The sequence below is a fragment of the Drosophila serrata genome, unplaced genomic scaffold (genome assembly GCF_035046125.1).
Source record: "Drosophila serrata isolate PLE 108 unplaced genomic scaffold, ASM3504612v1 contig_190, whole genome shotgun sequence".
NCBI lineage: Eukaryota > Metazoa > Arthropoda > Insecta > Diptera > Drosophilidae > Drosophila > Drosophila serrata.
Window position 1 is genome coordinate 458,632 of NW_028257088.1, and position 20,820 is coordinate 479,451.

Below are 20,820 nucleotides of genomic sequence, written 5' to 3' on the forward strand. Positions count from 1 at the left end.
CAAATAGGAAAAAGGCAATTGTGAATTACTTCCGTCTATATTGCAATAATCGTTATCGTTTATCGTTTCACAAACGACACATTGATGCCGTCGCGAGCTTTCAGCACCATTTGGGCCTGCAATTTGAGCGGAGCGTTTTCCGGACTCAGGCGAATATCGAATTCGGTCACCAGGCGGGCGGTGAGCAGTTTCATCAGGAGCAGCGAGTACCGCCGGCCGATGCACACGTGCGGTCCACCGGAGAAGGGAATGTAACTGAAGGCGGGCGGCGGGGAGGACCCCTCACTCACCAGCCAACGCTCCGGCTTGAAGGCATACGGATCCGGATAGTAATCTGCATCGTGTGCCAATCCATACATATTGATCCAGAGCGTGATTCCGGCACAATATGTCCTCCCGCCGATGACGGTTGCTCGTGTTGTCTGGCGTCCCGTGGTGGGCACAATGGTATAAAGCCGCAGCACCTCCTTGATAAACGCCTCCAAATAAGCTAGCTCGTTGAGGGAGTCCAGGTCAGCATCCTTCGGCAGCTGGTGCAGCTGCAGCTCCTCCCGGAGACGTGACTGAGTCTCGGGGTATTTGGCCAGGGCATACAGAACAAATGACATGGACGCCGTTGTGGTATCCACGCCCTAAAATCGAAGATAAGACATAAAATATGGATTATTGGAAGCCTTCTCCACTCTCCTGGACTCACCGCAAAGACAAAAGTGTTGACTTCATCGCGTATTTCCCTTCTGCTCAGCGGTTGATCCTCGAATCTGGCCAGGAGCAGCGTATCCAGAAGATTATGAACCTTGCCAGGGGCTCCTTCCAGCTCCTCCAACTCCTTGGCTCGCTGCTCAATCACCTGGTCCATTAGGCTGTGGATTATCCGCAACTGCTCGCTGAGATCCCGCCAGAGTTTAGTGCGCTGGAAGATCCAATCGGAGGCCAGAAGGGGATTGATCATGCGCTTGAACAGCAGCTCACTGCTGCGATGGAAAGCCTGGACCACGGGCGAGTGATCCACCAGTTGAGTATCCAACTGGGCGCCCATGGAGGTGTCTGTAAGTAATGTCTTTTAATAAAATAGGAAATTAATATGGAAACCTGGAAAAACTCACCCACTATAGCATCGAGAAGGCAGGCAAACAGCGGATCCGTCACCTCCAGGCAGGCACCTTTGGTGGCCGCCAGTCGGCTGACCAAGCGATCCACATGCCTGGCTATAGGCTGTGCAAAATGTCGCAGTAATTGCGGCTGGAAGGCTGGGGTCAGGAGGCGACGCTGCCTCGTCCAGTGGGGACCGTGGCTGATCAGCAATCCATTCCCAATGAGCGGCTCCAGCTGAAGAAAGGTCTCGGCCTTGCGCAGCGTGGGATCGTGCAGGGCCTGACGCGTCTCCTCCGCCGAGTGGAGGAAGACCCACAACTGGGGACCCAGCCAGAGGCGATAGGTGGCCCCGAAGCGATCACGTAGCTCTGTGAAAACAAGAAAGATGACTGCCAACTAAAGTGATGAGAATGAACCTTAAGACTACTTTCTCTCAACTCACATTCCGGCTTTAGTTTGCCCATCATTTGGGCATTGCCCAGGAGCGGAAAAGCCCAGGGTCCGGGCAAACTGATGCCCACACGTAGCAGTGACCATTTGCGGAGGAGCAGCCACAGTCCCAGACTGAGGAGCAGCAGCGGCCACAGCGCCATGTCTAGCGGCAGAGTACGTTCTCCACGAGCGATAATAACAGACTGAACTGATGAATAATGGAAACCTGCTTGATTGGCAGCTAATCTTCACAGAGACCGGCAATCAATGGACTCAAAGCTGGCGGAATATTAACCCTTTGTTTAGAGACATAATTATAAATAATATAAATGATATAATATAAAGAAATACTTTTAGTTATATTTAGTTTTTAAAGAAACCAAATAAAGCTTCCAAATATAAACTATATGCATTTAGCTTTGTTTGAATTATCAAAAATATAATTAATTTATAGAAATATATATTTAATGGAAGAGTAAATCAATTTATATATTAATCTAACTTACTTTTGTTAAAAATATATATAATTGATTAAATATAGCAAAGCTTTAAATATGCTTTAGTGGGTTAGTTGTCCCACTGCTGGTTTAGATAAGATTATCGGATTTCATTCAGGCCAGACATATGTAATATATGCACTTGCTCTGTGTGGATTAACAAAAGTCAACGATCAGACTTCTTATTACTTATTTTTAATATCTAATCGGTACTCAATGACTCGACCCTTGGGGGAAATAAATAAATGCACTTGCTGGGGCCTTGCTTTTATTCATGCGTTGCATATTCTGCTATCAACTTTTGTGCTTTTATTAATCAATATTTCAAGGTCATAATACTAAGAAGTAATATCAGACAATATAAGATATATTCTTAGATTCTTTTCTTATTTAAATAATTATTTAAAAATTCATTTGAAACCTTTTCCTTGGACTTTAGAACTACAGCAACTTAAAATACATATAAAACAAGAAAGGAAATTAACTTCGGCTTCATAACTAAGCTTACAATATCATTATTCTATAAATCGATGTTTTTATATACAAATTTTTATGATAAATCAAAGTTTAAAAAATGCATAACTAAGTCAAAAATGCATTAATTTCGATTCGGAAAGCTGTTCTGTGCTAGTTTTTATTAAGTTAACAAATCAGCATATTGCGTTTTGAAATTAAAGTAAATTAAATTTTTGTCAAATTTTTCATCTTTCACAATATAAAATTAAGTCATAAAATTTCGAAAAAAAAATTTTAAAAAATTATTTTCTCCCAAACATGGCTAGATCGATTTGGTTTTTTATTCTGATCAAGAAAATATATGATTTGTAGGGTCGGAAATTGCTCTTTCATGAGTTACAAGCTTCTTACTAAAATTTAAATATAATTTTTGAACCGATATTTATTGATATTTTTATATGACAATTTTTATGATAAATCAAAGTTTAAAAAATGCATAACTAAGTTAAAAATGCATTAATTTCAATTCGGAAAGCTGTTCTGTGCTAGTTTTTAAAGGGTTAATAAATCTGCATACTTAGTTTTAAAATGAAAGTAAATTAAAATTTTGTCAATTTTTTCAACTTTCACAATATAAAATTTAGCCATAAAATTTCAAAAATAAATTCGAAAAAAATTGTTTTCTCCCAAACATGTCTAGATCGATTCAGTTTTTTATTCTGATCAAGAATATATATGATTTGTAGGGTCGGAAATTGCTCTTTTATGAGTTACAAGCTTCTGACTAAAATTGAAATACCATTTTTGAACCGATATTTAGTGATATTTTTAAATGACAATTTTAATGATAAATCAAAGTTTAAAAAATGCATAACTAAGTCAAAAATGCATTAATTTCAATTCGGAAAGCTGTTCTGTGCTAGTTTTTAAAGGGTTAACAAATCTGCATATTGAGTTTTAAAATTATAGTAATTTAAATTTTTGTCAAATTTTTCAACTTTCACAATATAAAATTAAGTCATAAAATTTTGAAAATAAATTCGAAAAAAATTCTACTCTCAAACATGTCTAGATCGATTCAGTTTTTTATTCTGATCAAGAATATATATGATTTATAGGGTCGGAAATGACTCCTTTATGAGTTACAAGCTTTTGACTGAAATTAGAATACCCTGAAAGGGTATGAGAATGTATCAAAAGTTGATGCCAAAGTCAGGAGTAGTTTTTAAACTAGTGTAAGGGTAAGAAATCAATATTCGCTAATAATTAATAATTAATTTAGGCTGTTAACTTTGGAGGTGCATTGCATAAGTCAGTTAATATGTTTGGGTTGAAAGGAAATCACTGATCACTATCACTAGAGATGTTAACACTTAGGTGACCGCGGACTGAATGAGGTGCGCAAGGCGGCAGAGCCCGGTATTTATAGTCCCCGAGTAAAGAGAAAAGAGAAAGTGAGAGCGAGAGGGAAAGAGATATCTTTAGAGATACACAGAGAGAGGTAGAGAGTAAGAGGTATCTGTACAGATAGAAAGAGAGAGAGATGGAGAGGAAGAGGGAGAGACAGATCCAACGATCATTTCTTTATCAGCTGTATGATCTGACCTGTTCCTCTTAATATACTATAGGGAGTATATGTAAATATATAACTAACTAATTATCTAGTAAAGTTAAATTTAGATATGTATCTTTAAAAATTAGGGTCTAACCTGTGTAGAAACTGACAGACGGACATGATTAAGAACATATATGCTTTATATGATTATAATTATAAAACTTTTATATATAATAGATTATGTTAATTATAAATTATAATCACAAGTAAAACTCATGGTTTTAAGTCAAAACAAATAACACCGGAAGCTAGTAGCTCTCCCCATTTCCTAGGCAATTAATAAATGATAATAAAAACCAAAGAGACAGACAATAATTCAGACTGTGTGTGCCACATTTTGGGCAGTTGTCAACTGTTGGCCCAACCGATCGGTTCGGTTTTTGGTTTTGGTTTCGGTTTCGGTTTTGGTTTTGGTTTTCCTCTTGCTTAGCCAAGTTAGCTGGCTGAAAAACTCATTTTGCCTACAAAGCACCACATTAGGCCATACCAAATAGCGATTGCAATGCACCTATGCGTGGCCCTGTGGGTCTGCGGAGTCATCCTGGTGGTGCTTCTCGGCTGGCAGCAACGCAAGTGCTGGCGCCTCATCTGGCAGCTAAATGGCTGGCGGGGAGTGGTCCAACAGCCGCTCCTCTGGTTTCTCCTCTGCATCAACCTGCATCCAAATAGTAAGATAACTAGAGGTAATTTTCGTCTGAGTTAATTTCAAAGAGAAAATCCCCATTTATACTTGCAGGCATTCTGGAGAAAGTCACATATTTTCGGGTATTCTTTAAGCGTCCCATGGCTGTTCTCTTGGGCACCCGTGTCCTGGTTTATATAGACGATCCAGCGGGCATGGAGTGTGTACTAAATGCACCCGAGTGTCTGGACAAGACCTTTCTGCAGGATGGCTTCTTTGTGAATCGCGGTCTACTTCATGCCAGAGGTTAGCTCTGAAAAGGAGTATATTACATGTTATATATTTCATTTATAATGGTTAATTACAGGCCAGCAGTGGAAGCTGCGCAGGAAGCAGCTTAATCCCGCCTTCAGTCACAACATTGTGACCAGTTTCTTCGATGTCTTCAATTCGGTGGGCAATCAGATGATTGAACAATTTGCCACATTGCCTCATCTTCATGGAAAGTCGGTTAGTTTTACGGATGCCGAGGATATGCTCAGTCGAGCCGTTCTGGAGGTGTCTTGCTGTGAGTATACATAATATTTTTAGTTCAGGGAATGCATCTTGTAAAGGTAATATATAATATATGTATAGCTGGAAAGTATATATGTATATATCGCAAAATTACAAAACTTGCAGTTGACCTCCATTATGGAATAACCACCATTACCTATCTAGTACCTACTCCTCCACCCATTTCCCCGCTTATTTATCTGCCCTTCGAATGGCGACACGTTCCCCCCGTTTCCATGCAGCTCACGTATGCGGAATCCAACACAAAATCCATCATCTATCGAATGCTTCATAGTCCATCGATCGGCTTTTGATAATTCCAAATATTTGTACTGTAAATTAGAAATGTTTAATATATTTTATGGGTTTATTATATTATTTATCTAACTTACTTGCAGTGACCATAATGGGTACGCCCACGAACTTTACTCAGATCGATGATGATCACATTGCGCATAGCTATAAGAGGTGAGTAGCCTCTCTCTCTGAGAGCTTCTCTAATCCAACATATTTTCTTTATCCTTCAGACTCCTGGAGATATCGGCCGTTCGCGTGGTGAAACCCTGGCTCCAGAGTGATTTACTGCATCGTCTCCTGGAACCGGAACTATATGCAGAGTCCAAGAAGAACTGTCAGCTTCTGGAGGATTTTGTGGGTGGAATTGTAAAGACCAAGCATCGCAATTGGCGGCTGAGGGATGCCGTGGGTGCGGATGGACCTGGGGAGGATTCCTCCTCGGGCTGGCAGCGACGCATCTTCATCGAGCAGATCTTTCAGTTGGCCGCCAATGGGGAAATGACGCTCGAGGAGATTATGCACGAGGCCCAGTCCATGGTGCTGGTGGTGAGTAAAGAGAGTAATTATTACAAATTCCAATATATAAATTTATATCCTATCCTGACAGTCCTTTGAGACGGTGTCCAATAGCATTATGCTGGCATTGCTGTGCCTGGCCACGCACAAAGGTGACTGCCAGGAGCGACTCCGAGCGGAGATTGCCGCCGTGGTGCCGGATACTAGGGGACATGTGGGCCTGGAGCAGTTGCAACAGCTGCGCTATCTGGACGCCTTTGTCAGTGAATCGCTGCGTCTGTTGGCCACCGTCCCCATGAATCTGCGCCATGTCAGCCGGGACTTTCGCCTGGCCGGACGGGATGCCATTGTGCCGCAGAACAGCATCGTGGTGCTGGACACCTTCAATATGCAGCGGGATGAACGCTGGTGGGGTGCCAATGCCAAGCAGTTTGATCCGCAGAGGTTTCTCGACCAGGATCAGGAGCCAGGAGAGACTCCATCCTCAGGAGAGCCACGAAAACAGCGGGATAGGCGGCATTCCTACAGCTTTCTGCCCTTTTCCAATGGTTTGCGGTCCTGCATTGGTAAGATTATTAAATATAATTTACTATACTATATAATTAATTAATTTATTAAAAATCTTACTCTATAAGGTCGTCGCTATGGCCTGTTCATCATGAAGGTCTTCCTGGTCAAGCTGATTGCCAACTTTGATTTTCACAGTGACTTTCAGTTGGAAAAACTGCAGTTCGTTGAGAATATATCGCTGAAGTTCAAGAATGTCGATGATATTCATTTGTCCATCCAGCCTCATCTTGTGTCCTAAAAATCTGCATAATATCTAGGATATAAAACATTTTTTTTTCTAATTTATATTTACTAAATTAAGGGATGGTATTTCAATAAAAAAAACCTCAATAAAATATTTCGTACTTCAAAAAATCTTCAAGCCAAGGATTTCCCATTTATTTGAATTTTGGGAAATCGTCTGGAAGTTTTCAGGACCTTCAGTGAATTTAAAGGACATTGTAAGGATATTTCTGGGAATGCTTTTATTGAAAGTTTTCCTAAAAGCTTGCCCACATTTTCAAACCTTATATAAGTGAGCCATAGATGACGCAAGTAAGGAAGAGAATCCTTTAGAGCTTTGGACTAAATATATACGTATAATAAAATAAAAAATTTAATAAAATATAAGAATAATAAAACCAATTTAAAATAAATAGAAAAAAAAGAATAGAGAAGACAAGAATAGAGCTTACCCTTCTTCGATTATTTTAATGTTTTCTTTGTAATACAGACGTTAAACCGATGATTTATTATAAGGAAGGTACAAGAGATTGGAAAACATCGATATAAATAGATTTAAAATCAATGTCTAGTTGAAAAAAGGGCCTTTAAAAAATAGTTTTTTTTTTAATCCATTGAAAATGTCGATTATTTTCATACCCTTGATATGTATTATAATTTGAGTCAAAAGCTTGTAACTCACGAAGTAGTCATTTCCGACCCTATAAATCATATATATTCTTGATCAGAATAAAAAACCGAATCGATCTAGCCATGTTTAGGGGAAAACCATTTTTTTAAATTTTTTTTTCCCAAATTTTATGACTAAATTTTATATTGTGAAAGTTGAAAAATTTGACAAAAATTTAATTTACTTTTATTTTGAAACTAATTATGCAGATTTATTAACCTTATAAAAACTAGCACAGAACAGCTTTCCGAAATGAAATTAATGCACTTTTGGCTAAGTTATGCATTTTTTAAACTTTGATTTATCGTAAAATTGTCATATAAAAATATCAATAAATATCGGTTCAAAAATGGTATTTAAATATTAGTCAGAAGCTTCTAACTCACGAAGGAGTCATTTCCGACCCTATAAATCATATATATTCTTGATCAGAATAAAAAACCGAATCGATCTAGCCATGTTTAGGGGAAAACCATTTTTTTTAATTTTTTTTTCCCAAATTTTATGACTAAATTTTATATTGTGAAAGTTGAAAAATTTGACAAAAATTTAATTTACTTTTATTTTGAAACTAATTATGCAGATTTATTAACCTTATAAAAACTAGCACAGAACAGCTTTCCGAAATGAAATTAATGCACTTTTGGCTAAGTTATGCATTTTTTAAACTTTGATTTATCGTAAAATTGTCATATAAAAATATCAATAAATATCGGTTCAAAAATGGTATTTAAATATTAGTCAGAAGCTTCTAACTCACGAAGGAGTCATTTCCGACCCTATAAATCATATATATTATTGATCAGAATGAAAAGCCGAATCGATCTAGCCATGTTTGGGAGAAAACAATTTTTTTTAATTTATTTTCGAAATTTTATGACTTAATTTTATATTGTGAACGTTGCAAAATTTGACAAAATTGGAATTCCTTTAAATTTAAAAAATTAGTATGCAGATTTGTTAAACTTATAAAAACTAGTATAGAACAGCTTTCCGAATTGAAATTAGTGTTAGTTATGAATTTTTTTAACCTTGATTTATGGAAAAAATGTTCATATAAAAATATATTTTAATTATGATCGGTTTCCTTTTCATTTCCATAATTTAATTACAAGCTGTAGAGGTATAAAAACTTCAAAGTCCCCAAGTTAGTTTCCTTTTTCGTTCAACTTGAGTTCTACTTAAAATATGTGTTTTTAACATAATATATTTCATATTTAGTTTCCCCCCTAATTTGCTTTCTATTCAAAAATTCGGGTCTTACCCCATTATAGGGCTTTTCCACTTGAAGTAAACTGAAAATGGGGAACTGCATCTGTCATGAAGATGCGACAAATGTCGGGCGATTGCCGAGCACGCGACGGTTAATGTGAAAGGACAGGGACATGGACATGGATACGGACTCGGCTGGAGCAGGAGCAGGAACAGGAGCAGGAGCAGGAGCAGGAGCAGGAGCAGGAGCAGGAGCAGGAACAGGAGCAGTGGCAGTCACACTGCCGTATGATAATATGCCACAACTGTCAGCAATATTTCCGCTTTGCTCTCTGCCCCGCTAGAATTTTCACTGGATCTAACTCCCCGTATCTCCCTGCCAGAGTTGGGGCACATATCATTGTCAGCTCGAGTCCTGTTGACTCGTCTGAAGAGTCGGAGGAGAGTCGTCCAAAGAGCGTCCAAAATGTTGGCACCGTCTTAGCTGCTAAACGACAACAGCAGCAGCAGCAGCAAAGCCAGTCAGCCAAGTGGCATCATTATAACTTGGTCTAAACTACACTGAGCAAAAGTGGCAAACGAATCCCAGGATACCCAACGATCAAAGGATGCAGGATCTGCATTCATACACATATGTGTGTGTCTTGTTATTTCCCCCAAATCATTCGCACATTTTGTCAAGTGCTTCCTTTTAGCCCAGAACTTTGTGGCTTAAGCAAGGGTATATCACTGACTGGACAGGATGTGGAGTCCTTGCACAGGAGTTTGGGGTATTTGGGGTTTTAAATTTAATAATAATAAGTCTAATAAGAACCAAGGTCTCAAGTTAAAAACTGGTTAAATATCCTATAGTTTAATGTATTGAAATTAAAAATCACAAATAGGATATCAATTTGCTTTGGAATTTTGAAAATAGCCTACAAAGTGTAGGCTTTCCTTTTGGAAAAGTTTAATAATATATATAAATAACAGGATTTTGAAACTAGAAACTAGGTAGATATCCTATAGTTTAAGGTATTGAAATTAAATATAACAAATAGGATATCAAAATACGTTGAACTTGTGAAAATAGCCTACAAAGTGTAGGCTTTCCTTTTGGAAAAGTTTAATAATATATATATAAATAATAGGATTTTGACTTTACCTCACAAATAAAGCATCGTTTAATTGATGAGTTCATATATTAAAAATATTTTCTGCCACTATCTATATTTTTTTATAAAGGATAACTTCTAGTTGAGTTTCTTTGCCTTTTATTTTCCTGATTTTTGGCTTGCGATTCCTTTTACCTTTTCGCCAGGCAAATGACGCCGTCAACGCAGTCATTAGGTGAACGGAGGAGTGCCAGGAGCCAGGATATCTGCTTGGTCCTTGTGACCCATCCCCCCTCCTCTGCCTGCTGCTGCTGCTGGCATTAACTTGACACTTTCCCCCATTTGCCGTGAGTGGAATGCATTGCATTCGTGTCCGTAACTCCGTTCGTAATTCCCTCCGTAACTCCATATGTGTGAGGGTGTGGGTGTGGAAGGATTGTGTGTGTGTGTGTGTGTGTGTGTGTGTGTGTGTGTGTGTGGAAATTTATAACTGTGAAAGGCACTTGAAACACATTCGCATGGAAATTGCCGTCACGGTCGCCCAGGCTCACTCACACATTTACTTTGATTGATGTGACGGCGCAAAATCGCCATTGCCGCAGATAAAATATATAGTCCTTCTTCAGCACCTTCCTCCTCCGTCTAAAACGGAGTCTTAATTATTTGGCCAAGCATCAGGGAATACTCGTAATTGCAGGGATATCCTAAAAGGAAAGGGAAGGTGTTTAGTTATTATTCTAAAAAGAGGTTTACAATTAAATAATGCTGCACCTATGTATGTTTAATTATATTTTAATGCTAAAAACAAGGGGAGAATTTAAGATCAATTAAGCCACAGGGACTCTTTGATTTAGCAACAAATAATATATATATATATATAACTAATGATGATCCGCTGCTGTTCCGGGATCTGCACTTGATGTTGCTGTGTGCACCAAGGATTCTGGCACTCTGACACGCGCACACACACGCTCATGGAGGACACACAGGACATAACCGGGGAACCCTAAAATGCAAATCGTGCTGAATTGCATTTTTCAACCAAAACGCTTGGAGAGGCGCTTCCCCAGAAACTGACCATTGGCCATAACCCGGAGTTTCAGCTTCAGCTTCAGCTCCTGTTCCTGTGCGAGGCGTTGATAAATGTGTGTGTATGTTGGGGGAGGGCGGAGGGCGGAGTGTAGAGTGTGGCCAAAAAGGAGCTGGGGATCTGGAATCCTGTATCCTGGACCCATGGCCAGTGTCAGTGCCACTGCTGATGCCGTTAAGTGCGACAGAAATCCACTGAGCCGCATAAAACGAAAGCGTGAAAATGCCGCCAGCGGCCTGCTAATAGAGGAGTCCCCATGTTCCACTCGCAAGGACATTGGCGGTACATAACGCCTCACACCCACCCACCCACACATGGCCTGGGCCATGGCATTCCACTGTGGCCGGCATTTTTGGATCATTTTTCTTAGTTTTTGTTGGCTTCGGTGGCTTCTTCTTCGGTGGCAACGTTGTTGACAATTTGTCGACGTGTCAAAAGAGTCAACGTGAATGTGACAAGTGACGCTGACGAGACAGCCGCTCCATTTCCACACCCTTTTCCATTTTCCAACTCCTCTTCCCAAGTTCCAAGTCCTGCTCCTTTTCCTCCTCCCTTTTCCGTTTCTTTTTCACTTGTCAACTGATCCATCGAAGGCATGGTTTTATCCAAAACTATATCCTGAAAAAGAAAACTAAGTTAAGTTAAGAAATATCTGGAATCATTAAAGACTTACCTTAAAAATAAATCAATAAATATGTTGCAAATCTGAACGAAATTCTAATAGAATTTCCTTTTACAAATTTTTTGTTAAATAAAAATGTCTGAAAATTCATATTAAAAATAAAAAATAAAAGAACTAGAAAATTTCTCAAAATAAAAAACTAAAATATCTGTGTAAAAAATAAAATAGAATTATCTGAAAAAGAATAATATATAATATAAATATTTGACAATATTTTGTATTGGTAATATAATATAGTTTCAGTAAATTAATTACTTAATTATTTACTCCCCTTCACACAAATTGGATCGCAGTTCCAGTCCAGTTTGGAACTGGAAGTATCCCCTCTCTCTCCACAACAAGCTCGAACAGCGCCGCCTTCCATTAGAGAGGAGCGACCTCTCCCGGCGGCCGTTGGCAATCTGTTTCTCCCATGCCGCCGGGTGATCTATGTTAACTTACACTCTTCTCTCTGGATCTTCTAATTTACTTTACTTCATACATGGAAATTCTAGCCCAAAGGCGAGAGTTCTACCTCAAAAGCGTGTATTTCACTCCATGTATCTGTAAACGTGTAAAATCATTCTGTATACTGTGTAAAATGTAAACATACGTCTGTTAAATTCCAGAATTCCAGGAGCAACATAACATAACGTAACGGACGAAAAGAAAACAAACGGAGGAAAAAAGCGCGAATACCTGCACGTATGCAGATCGGTCGGAAGAAAAAATTAAATTTCAGGAAAACTAAAGGCGGAAAAACCCTGCAAAGTGGTGAAAGTGTGTGAGGACAGTGAGCTGCAGCCGTGGAAAGTGTTGGTTGAACGGGGGAAAGCCTGTAAAGGCCCCAAATAAAAGTCGGGCCGCTGTGGTGTATTTTTTTTTCTCTAAAGATGGCCGCGATCAGTGCGTGTCTTTTGCAAGTGATATTTTTGTTGTTTTTTTTATAGTGCAAGTGATACAGAAAAGAATATGAAAATCTAAATCAATGCAAAAGATCTCGCAAATTTCCCTTAATCGTTTTGCTACACTCGGAATAAAATGTGTTGTTGTGGTAAATACATTAAAAAAAAAGACGTGGTAAAAGCCGATAAATCAATTAAAACGTTATTTCGCCAACTAATTCGCTAACTAAATTGCCAATTGGGATCTGCAGCAACAATGTAAACGAGTGAGTGAACCTATTTCTTTCTATTTTCTTTTATCCTCATCATTCTCTGATTTCGCGCACGCAGTTTCACCTTCTCTTGCCCTTGAATATTTATTTCGTAGAAGTACCGCAAAAAGGGCCGTTACTTGGCTTGTGTTTTGTTGTTTTGGAGAGCGGGGAAACCTAGAGAGCGAGAGAGCCGCTCCATTCTCACACCCTTTTCCATTTTCGAGCTCCTCTCCTTCCAAGTCCTGCTCCTTTTCCTCCTCACTTTTCCATTTCTTTTTCACTTGTCAACTGATCCATCGAAGGTATAGCTTTATCCAAAACTATATCCTGAAAAAGAAAACTAAGTTAAGTAACTAAGTAATTATAGTTTGCAAGAAATATCTCGGGTCATTAAAAACTTACCTTAAAAAGAAATAAATAAATATGTTGCAAATCTGCACAAAATTCTAATGGAGTTTCTTATTAGCTTTGCTAAATAAAAATGTCTGAAAATTCATATTAAAAATAAAAAAAAATAAACTAGTAAATTTCTCAAAATAAAAAACTGAAATATCTGTGTAAAAAATATAATAGAATAATATGAAAAAGAATAAGAATAATATAATATATTTGCAAAAAGTTAGTTAATTAATTATTTACTCCCCTTCACACAAATTGGATCGCAGTTCCAGTCCAGTTTGGAACTGGAAGTGTCCAGCTGGTATCCCCTCTCCCTGTCCAACAAGCTCGAACAGCGCCGCCTTTCATTAGAGTAAAGCGTCCTCTCCCGGCGTCTGTTGGCAATCTGTTTCTCCTACGCCGCCGGGCGATCTATGTTAACTTACACTCTCCTCTGTGGATCATTTAATTTACTTTACTTCCTACATGGAAATTCTAGCCCAAAGGCGAGAGTTCTACCTCAAAAGCGTGTATTTTACTCCATGTATCTGTAAATGTGTAAAATCATTCTGTACACTGTGTAAAATGTAAACATACGTCTGCTAAATTCCAGAATTCCAGGAGCAACATAACATAACATAACGGACGAAAAGAAAACAAACGGAGAAAAAAAGCGCGAACACCTGCACGTATGCAGATCGGTCGGAAGAAAAAATTAAATTTCGGGAAAACTAAAGGCGGAAAAACCCTGCAAAGTGGTGAAAGTGCGTGAGAACAGTGAGCTGCAGCCGTGGAAAGTGTTGGTTGAACGGGGGAAAGCCTGTAAAGGCCCCAAATAAAAGTCGGGCCGCTGTAGTGTATTTTTTTTTTCTCTAAAGATGGCCGCGATCAGTGCGTGTCTTTTGCCAGTGAAATTTTTGTTGTTTTTTTATATGTGCAAGTGATACAAAAAAGAATATGAAAATCTAAATCAATGCAAAAGATCTCGCAAATTTCTATTCTCTTAATCGTTTTGCTACACTCGGAATAAAATGTGTTGTTGTGGTAAATACATTAAAAACAAAAAAAAAGACGTGGTAAAAGCCGATAAATTAAATTAAAACGTTATTTCGCCAACTAATTCGCTAACTAAATTGCCAATTGGGATCTGCAGCAACAATGTAAACGAGTGAGTGAACCTATTTCTTTATATTTTCTATTTCCTTTTATCCTCATCGTTTTGTGACTTCGCGCACGCAATTTCACCTTCTCTTGCCCTTGAATATTTATTTCGTAGAAGTACCGCAAAAAGGGCCGTTACTTGGCTTGTGTTTTGTTGTTTTGGAGAGTGGGGAAACCTAGAGAGCGAGAGAGCCGCTCAAAGCGTACGATCCTCTCTTGTGGTTTTTAATTTGAGAATTGGAAAGCTGCTGCCTTTGTTTACCTTTTTTGCTTGGTTATTAGGAAATTTGCAAATCATAAAATGAATCTAAATGTAAGCGGAACTTAATTAAGCTGAATCTAAATAATTTTCTACTTTAAGCCTGATATTAATACGAATGCAGGGTGTTATAATTTTAGTTGGAAGTTACCAAGACAGTGAAGGAGTTATTTTCGACAATATAAAGTATATATATTCTTGATCCGCATCAACAGCTAAGTCGTCTCTGTCCGTCTGTCTGTCTGTCCGTCCGTAATTTAAAATACAGCAGCAAGTGTTTTGTACAGTAAATATAGAAAATAAATAACTAAAGTTTATGCCAAAAAAATTAATTAAATAAACAAAAAGCAATAAATATAATGTATAAAATTATACAAAATTTTGGAACACAAAATATTAGAAGTACATATATTTCTACAACCCTTATAGGGTACTTTCATATTCGTAGTGGCCTAGAAACGCTACGCACTGCCACTGAAAATTAATTTTTTGCATGGGGCCAGAGCTCTCGACATTTGGACATAAACGGCATAATTGATATATATACACAGAGTGTGTGTGTGTGACTATGTGTGTGTGTGTGTGTGTGTGGATAAAGCTCATCAAGTGCTAACGGCAGTACTGTGTCCACTGTCCACTGGCCTCTTGTCACTAATTACATGCATGTCAATTTTTCTCTCATCATTGCATCGGGGAGGAGAGTGGCCAAGGGGACAGGGGGACAGAGGGACAAAGTGACCCCCCCCCCTTGCCAGCTGAAAGCCAGCTGAAAAACCAAAACCAAACATATTTGGACAGTTTGTGGGCTGCCATCATCATCAGCGAGCCCTTTTGCTGGAACACCCTTAGCCACGTTCAACGCGTCGTATGCGCAATATGCTCTCAAGTATTTCCTTTAGAGTTTAAATTTTGCAATTTTTTAAATCTATATAAGAGAAGTTGTAGGGAGATTATATATAATTGGATCATTATATACCTTCTAATATTTAATTTTGGTTTTAAAAATTAAAATTTGTGGGTTTTAATGGACATTCTAATACAATTTCCTTCACTTGGGGAAATTATAAGGGAAATTATTTATAAGATTTTTTATATACTTTGTGTAGATTTTTTAGGGGCTGTTTCTAGTAAAATAAACCTATAATTTTATAGTGAATATGAAAATAATTTAAGAAGAAATTAAATTTATAAAATCTAATACAAGAACCTACACATAAACCTATTTAAAATGTGTAACTTTCTATGACTAAATGATTGATCTCTCCATCATTGATATATATGATATAAAAATCGTATAAACTAAAAATTAAGGCAATCTGAAATCGGTGTAATATAATAGTGTATTTTGTAGCCTCGACTCTTGCTGTTGCTTTCCTTCTTTTATTCAATTTTTCATTATTTGCTGACAGCTGTCGGTAAATGGAATTGTTTATTACCTGTCGTCTGCCCCTGTTCATCTCCATATCCATATTCACATCCCTGTCCACATCCACATCCACATCCATGTCCATGTCCACGTTCACGTTCACGTCCATGTCCATGTCCTGCCTGCTGCGTCCACCACCTGTTCCATCATATCCTGTCCGGGTGTCCTGATGTCCTACTGTCCTCAGCTTTATCCCAACGCCGCTCTCGTGGGTGATTATCATAACGTTTGGACTAACCCGGACTGCTGCTCCATCAACTGGCGGCAGTATGTTGACAGTTTTGGTTAGCACAACAAAACGCAATTGTGGACTTGCCCGTCCTGTCCCTGTGCCTGTGCCTGGTAATGAAAATGATAATGATAACGATAATGATGGATGAGTGTACAAAATCAGGATTTAAAGGCTGTGTGTAGGGGTGGAGCCACAAAAGGGTTAAAGTGCCAATGGGGCGAAGGCGGAACGGGGGCACTGGGATTACACAGATGCCTTTAAATAAAATTACATCATCGAAGTTCTTCAAGACTGTTCATTTGGAAAACGTTGTCCTGTCCTCAAATTATTTAACGAGGCAGAGTGCAAATTATATTACAACTTCCTTAACTCAATAATAAGTTGTTTAAACAAACAAAAATAAAAATATATTTCTCTTGAAATAAATCAGTACTTCACTTTGTTTGATTTGATTTATACATATAATTTTGCTCTTTTGGGTTGAAAATACAATTTATTTCCGGTTAAGGACAAGCATCGAGATACCACATTCCCGGGGACCTCGCGAATGTGACAAAACTCCATCCGCTTGGCGCACTTGACACCCTTTTGCGGGGCGACAGTTCACTTCAGTTCAGTTCAGTTCGTCCTTTTCTCCCAACAAAAAAAAAAGGGAGTCTAATTGCCAGTGCCAAAGTGCCAAAGAAAGGAAAGAAAGCCGAACTGGCAGCAGCTGCTTGCAACTGCAACTGCAACATCTGCAACACCAAAAGCAGCGCCCTGGACTGGCAACATGAGAGCCAATTAAAGACATCGCTGGTGTCGTCGTCGTCGTCGTCGTCGACGATGGAGTCCTCCTCCTCCTCGACGGCATTGCTGGCAAACGTCAACGTCGAAAACTAATTAGCATAACAAGCGGGACCCAAACTCCGGTCCAAAACCGAACCGGAGACTCGAACCGGAGACGGATGCAGTGGCGATGGTCACCGCCAGGCGCTGGGCAATTTTTAGGGATGAGCCCAAGGATGCATATCGATAAGTGCAGCATTTCGATATTGCATATCGAATATATCGTTCTTTTAGACGAAAATAATTCAACAATCGATTATTATAATTTTAAAATATGTAATATATATCGGGAAACCTAGCCTTTTAGCCTATCGTTTAGTTATATCTTTAGAGATTTTTACAAAAACACGAAAAACGAATATGATATATGAATTTTTAGGGATGAGCCCAAGGATTCGAATATATCGATAAGAGTAGCAATTCGATATTGCATATTGAATATATCGTTCTTTTGAAACGAAAATAATTCAACAATCGATTATTATAATTTTAAAATATGTAATATATATCGGGAAACCTAGCCTTTTAGCCTATCGTTTAGTTATATCTTTAGAGATTTTTCCAAAAACACGAAAAACGAATATGATATATGAATTTTTAGGGATGAGCCCCAGGATGCATATCGATAAGTGCAGCATTTCGATAGTGCATATTGAATATATCGTTCTTTTGAAACGAAAATAATTCAACAATCGATAATTATAATATTAAAATATTAAATTATTCATATATATTGAGAAACCTAGTTTATTAGCCTATCGAAAACATTGTTTAAATGATTTAATTAATTAATTTAAGAAACGAAAATGATAAAATGACATATCAATATTTTCTAGTGTGGTTATCCCTAAAGAACGATGGCCAAGGGCCAATGTGTGTGTCAAATCAAAAGTTGACCCCACCACCACCACCACCCACACATGCACGGCTATAAACAAATACAATTACAAGTCGGCTGAGTGGGTTGGCTTCCGCCTCCTTTCGCCTGACATTAATAAACTGTCGGCATAAATAAAATGCAACCAAAAAAGAGGAAGAAAGTCTTGGAAAATGAGAGGCTGCTGCAGGCGAAATGAGAGAGGCTTAGGTGGAGCAACATCCTCCCCTTCTCAAAGGGGGAGAGAGAGGAGGTGGGTCAAAGCGTTATGATTTATTCGCTTTATGCACTGTCCAAAAAACCAATGCAAAATGCTGATTATATATCTAATTACTTGGGGGAAAAGCCCTAACTATATATCATACAATTGTAAATTAAAACTAAGTATTATTTTTCTTGGTTTTTTTTTTTGGTAGTCAGCGTATACCTTTATTGAAGATTTGCATTACTATCCTTTTTGTGCCTTCCACGGACGATGACCGATTTTAGTTGTTTTTTTATAAAATATCAAGCATTTAAAAATAATACCACTAACACATCCCCTATTCAGGGGATTGTGCAGGTTCTACACCGTCTCCGGTCCCATCTTGGACCTTATCCTCCATGGGGGCTTTGAGTACATTCATGATGAGCCGGCCGATATCCATCAAACCACCGCCGTTCTTTACAGTCTCTTCGATCAAGAACAGCTTTTGGTAGGCAAAATCGCGTTGATGGACAACTACCTCCAGTTCTTCACTTTGCGATGTTTTTGGATCCTCAGATCTTGTAACTTCCCCAGCCTCATAGAGTTGATCTACTTCATCATATTGCTGCATTTCTTCCTCCGAGATCACCGACAACGGGTCTTCGCCGGCAACATTTTCATCTACTTCTTCGTCTGGTATGGGTAATTCCATCTTTTCTTCTATTTCAGTAACCTCATGCTGCTGATCTACATCATCATATAGCGTAACTTGATATTCATTGATGTGCTGCACATTCTCCGGATACTCCGGCATTTGGTCATCGTCGAGAACACTTTCTTCTACTTCTCCGTCCGGTATGGGTAACTCCATCTCTTCTTCTATATCATCAGCCTCATACTCCTGATCTACTTCATCATATTCATTCCCTGGCATCGGGTCTTCGTCGAGAACACTTTCCTCTACTTCTCCGTCCGGTATGGGTAATTGCATCTCTTCTTCTATATCGTCAACCTCATATTCCTGATCTACTTCATCGTATTCATTCATTTCTTCCATCTCTTCTGCGATTTCAATCAAGGACGACAATGTGTCAGCCTGATCGATAATTTCGAATGAAGTCTCTGCCATGGCCAAAGCCCGTGAAAAGCTCATGGTCCTACGCCTCGCAACTCTTCTCTTCACTGGCGGCTGCGTCACAGAGTCATAGAACTTCTTGAAGAATTGTATGAACTCGAAGTTATGCTTGAATCTGCCCTTTGTGATGAGATCGATGGGCACCGGCTGCTCAAGCTCCAAGGTATTGAAGGCATCCTGAAGGAGCCTCATATTGTTCACATACTCATACTCCAGCCGGGGCATCATCTTAACCCGCTTCATGTTGATAATGCCGGGAAAGAGTTCCGCCATTATGCAGCAGTAGATGACACCGTTACAGAGTTCCTCGATCCGTTCTATAGGATCCTCAATCATGGTGTTTATCCAATCTATCATTTCGTAACGCGAAAAATTCCCGCCGTTTCGTATGTTCGTTATGTTGAGTAAGGACATCGTGTTGTTTAACGTATTTTTGCCTAAAACAATATCGTATGTCTCCTACTATTCTGCTTCCGAAAAAAATTCGTGTAAATTTTCACTGGTCCCTAACACTGATAAAACAGCTATAGGCTGTGATGTTGTACTGTGAGAGTTGTGCTACTGAATGAATACTGGTGTTAGCCTAGCCTGACGTTCCTGACAAGCTTCTGGAATGTGAATAACATGGCTTACTTGGATTGTTTGGTTTTTAACAAATTCAAACAAGGTGTGTATTCCCTTGTAAATGTTCGTGTTGAATAGTAGCTGAATTTTAACATATGTGAAGTCCCTTTTTTGGTTTAAAACCTAAATCAGTTTCTAGATATTGATTAGCTCAAACTGTTGACCAAATCTCATGTAAAAATGTTGAAAATTATGGGAGTTCTGCAGTGTTTTTGGGAAATCAATCAATCAATGCAGGTGAAAAACCACTATAAAATGCGAAATATAACTTGTGAAAAACATTCTTAAATTATACAAATGAATATACACGAAAATTTTTGCCGAGTGTCTATCAAGGATAGCTGCAGGACTCACTCACCCCATCCTTCCCGTTTGCTGCATCGATGCTGCTGCAATGTTGGTTTCTTCCGGACGCCGTTCCGCCGTTCTGCCGTTGCCGTCGCAGCGCAATTTTTTGGCTTGACTTGGCTCGAGTTGGCCGGAATGATGGCGCGACGCGGGTGTGCCTAGCCCAGTCTGGCCGGGATCTCTGTTAGGTTCTTCTCTGGCCAGGACTTGGCCGGGGAGTTGGCGGCATCGCATGTTTGTGATGGGCGACGAGACAGCCAGCGAGACAAGCTCAAAGGGATTAAATTAAAATGTCCTTTGAGTTGTGTTTTAATTACTTCCTCTCTCTCTGGCAATGAAAACTGTCTCAGCCACACACACACACACACACACACACCCACGTCCAGGCTGTGTCTCCTCCTCCTCCCCTGCTGGCCATGATTTTGAGTTTGCCAAAAAGTTTTTCGGCAACGGAGACATTGCGCTTTGCATGGGGTAACAGATCAAGGAAATAACTTTAATTAAATATAAATATTATGGCAATAATTTCTTAAAGAAAATCGATACAAGAACTCATTAAAAGGACCGCAAACAAAGATCACTTGAAAGCCCTTGACCGCAGC

General features: G+C 38.9%; 3 protein-coding genes and 1 long non-coding RNA gene across 5 annotated transcripts; 1 reads left to right on the forward strand and 3 right to left on the reverse strand.

Moving 5' to 3' along the window:
* Positions 1-18: 18 nt before the first annotated feature.
* Positions 19-2,057, reverse strand: Cyp311a1 (Cytochrome P450 311a1). Of its 2 annotated transcripts, none has more exons than XM_020947296.2 (4): positions 1,538-2,057; positions 1,107-1,484; positions 698-1,047; positions 19-632 (listed from the first exon to the last, which is right to left on the reverse strand). In XM_020947296.2, the coding sequence occupies exons 1-4, from the start codon at positions 1,686-1,688 to the stop codon at positions 60-62; spliced, it is 1,452 nt and encodes a 483-aa protein (XP_020802955.2). In that variant the 5' UTR covers positions 1,689-2,057; the 3' UTR covers positions 19-59. The 2 variants fall into 2 exon arrangements, with proteins under 2 accessions (XP_020802955.2, XP_086685447.1); XM_086829321.1 differs by having other exon boundaries at positions 1,107-1,463; positions 1,538-1,737.
* A 2,365-nt stretch (positions 2,058-4,422) lies between these two features.
* On the forward strand, positions 4,423-6,990 carry Cyp318a1 (Cytochrome P450 318a1). Its single transcript, XM_020947295.2, has 7 exons — positions 4,423-4,763; positions 4,832-5,023; positions 5,085-5,285; positions 5,671-5,740; positions 5,800-6,115; positions 6,177-6,651; positions 6,721-6,990. The coding sequence occupies exons 1-7, from the start codon at positions 4,598-4,600 to the stop codon at positions 6,891-6,893; spliced, it is 1,593 nt and encodes a 530-aa protein (XP_020802954.2). The 5' UTR covers positions 4,423-4,597; the 3' UTR covers positions 6,894-6,990.
* A 6,666-nt stretch (positions 6,991-13,656) lies between these two features.
* LOC147644296 (uncharacterized) lies at positions 13,657-20,609 on the reverse strand. Its single transcript, XR_015270824.1, has 3 exons — positions 20,229-20,609; positions 15,998-16,326; positions 13,657-13,689 (listed from the first exon to the last, which is right to left on the reverse strand). It is a non-coding gene; the product is annotated as an uncharacterized LOC147644296 (long non-coding RNA).
* LOC147644297 (uncharacterized) lies at positions 18,315-19,856 on the reverse strand. Its single transcript, XM_086829322.1, has one exon. It carries the CDS (start codon positions 19,658-19,660, stop codon positions 18,467-18,469), a length of 1,194 nt encoding a protein of 397 aa, XP_086685448.1. The 5' UTR covers positions 19,661-19,856; the 3' UTR covers positions 18,315-18,466.
* Positions 20,610-20,820: the final 211 nt, after the last annotated feature.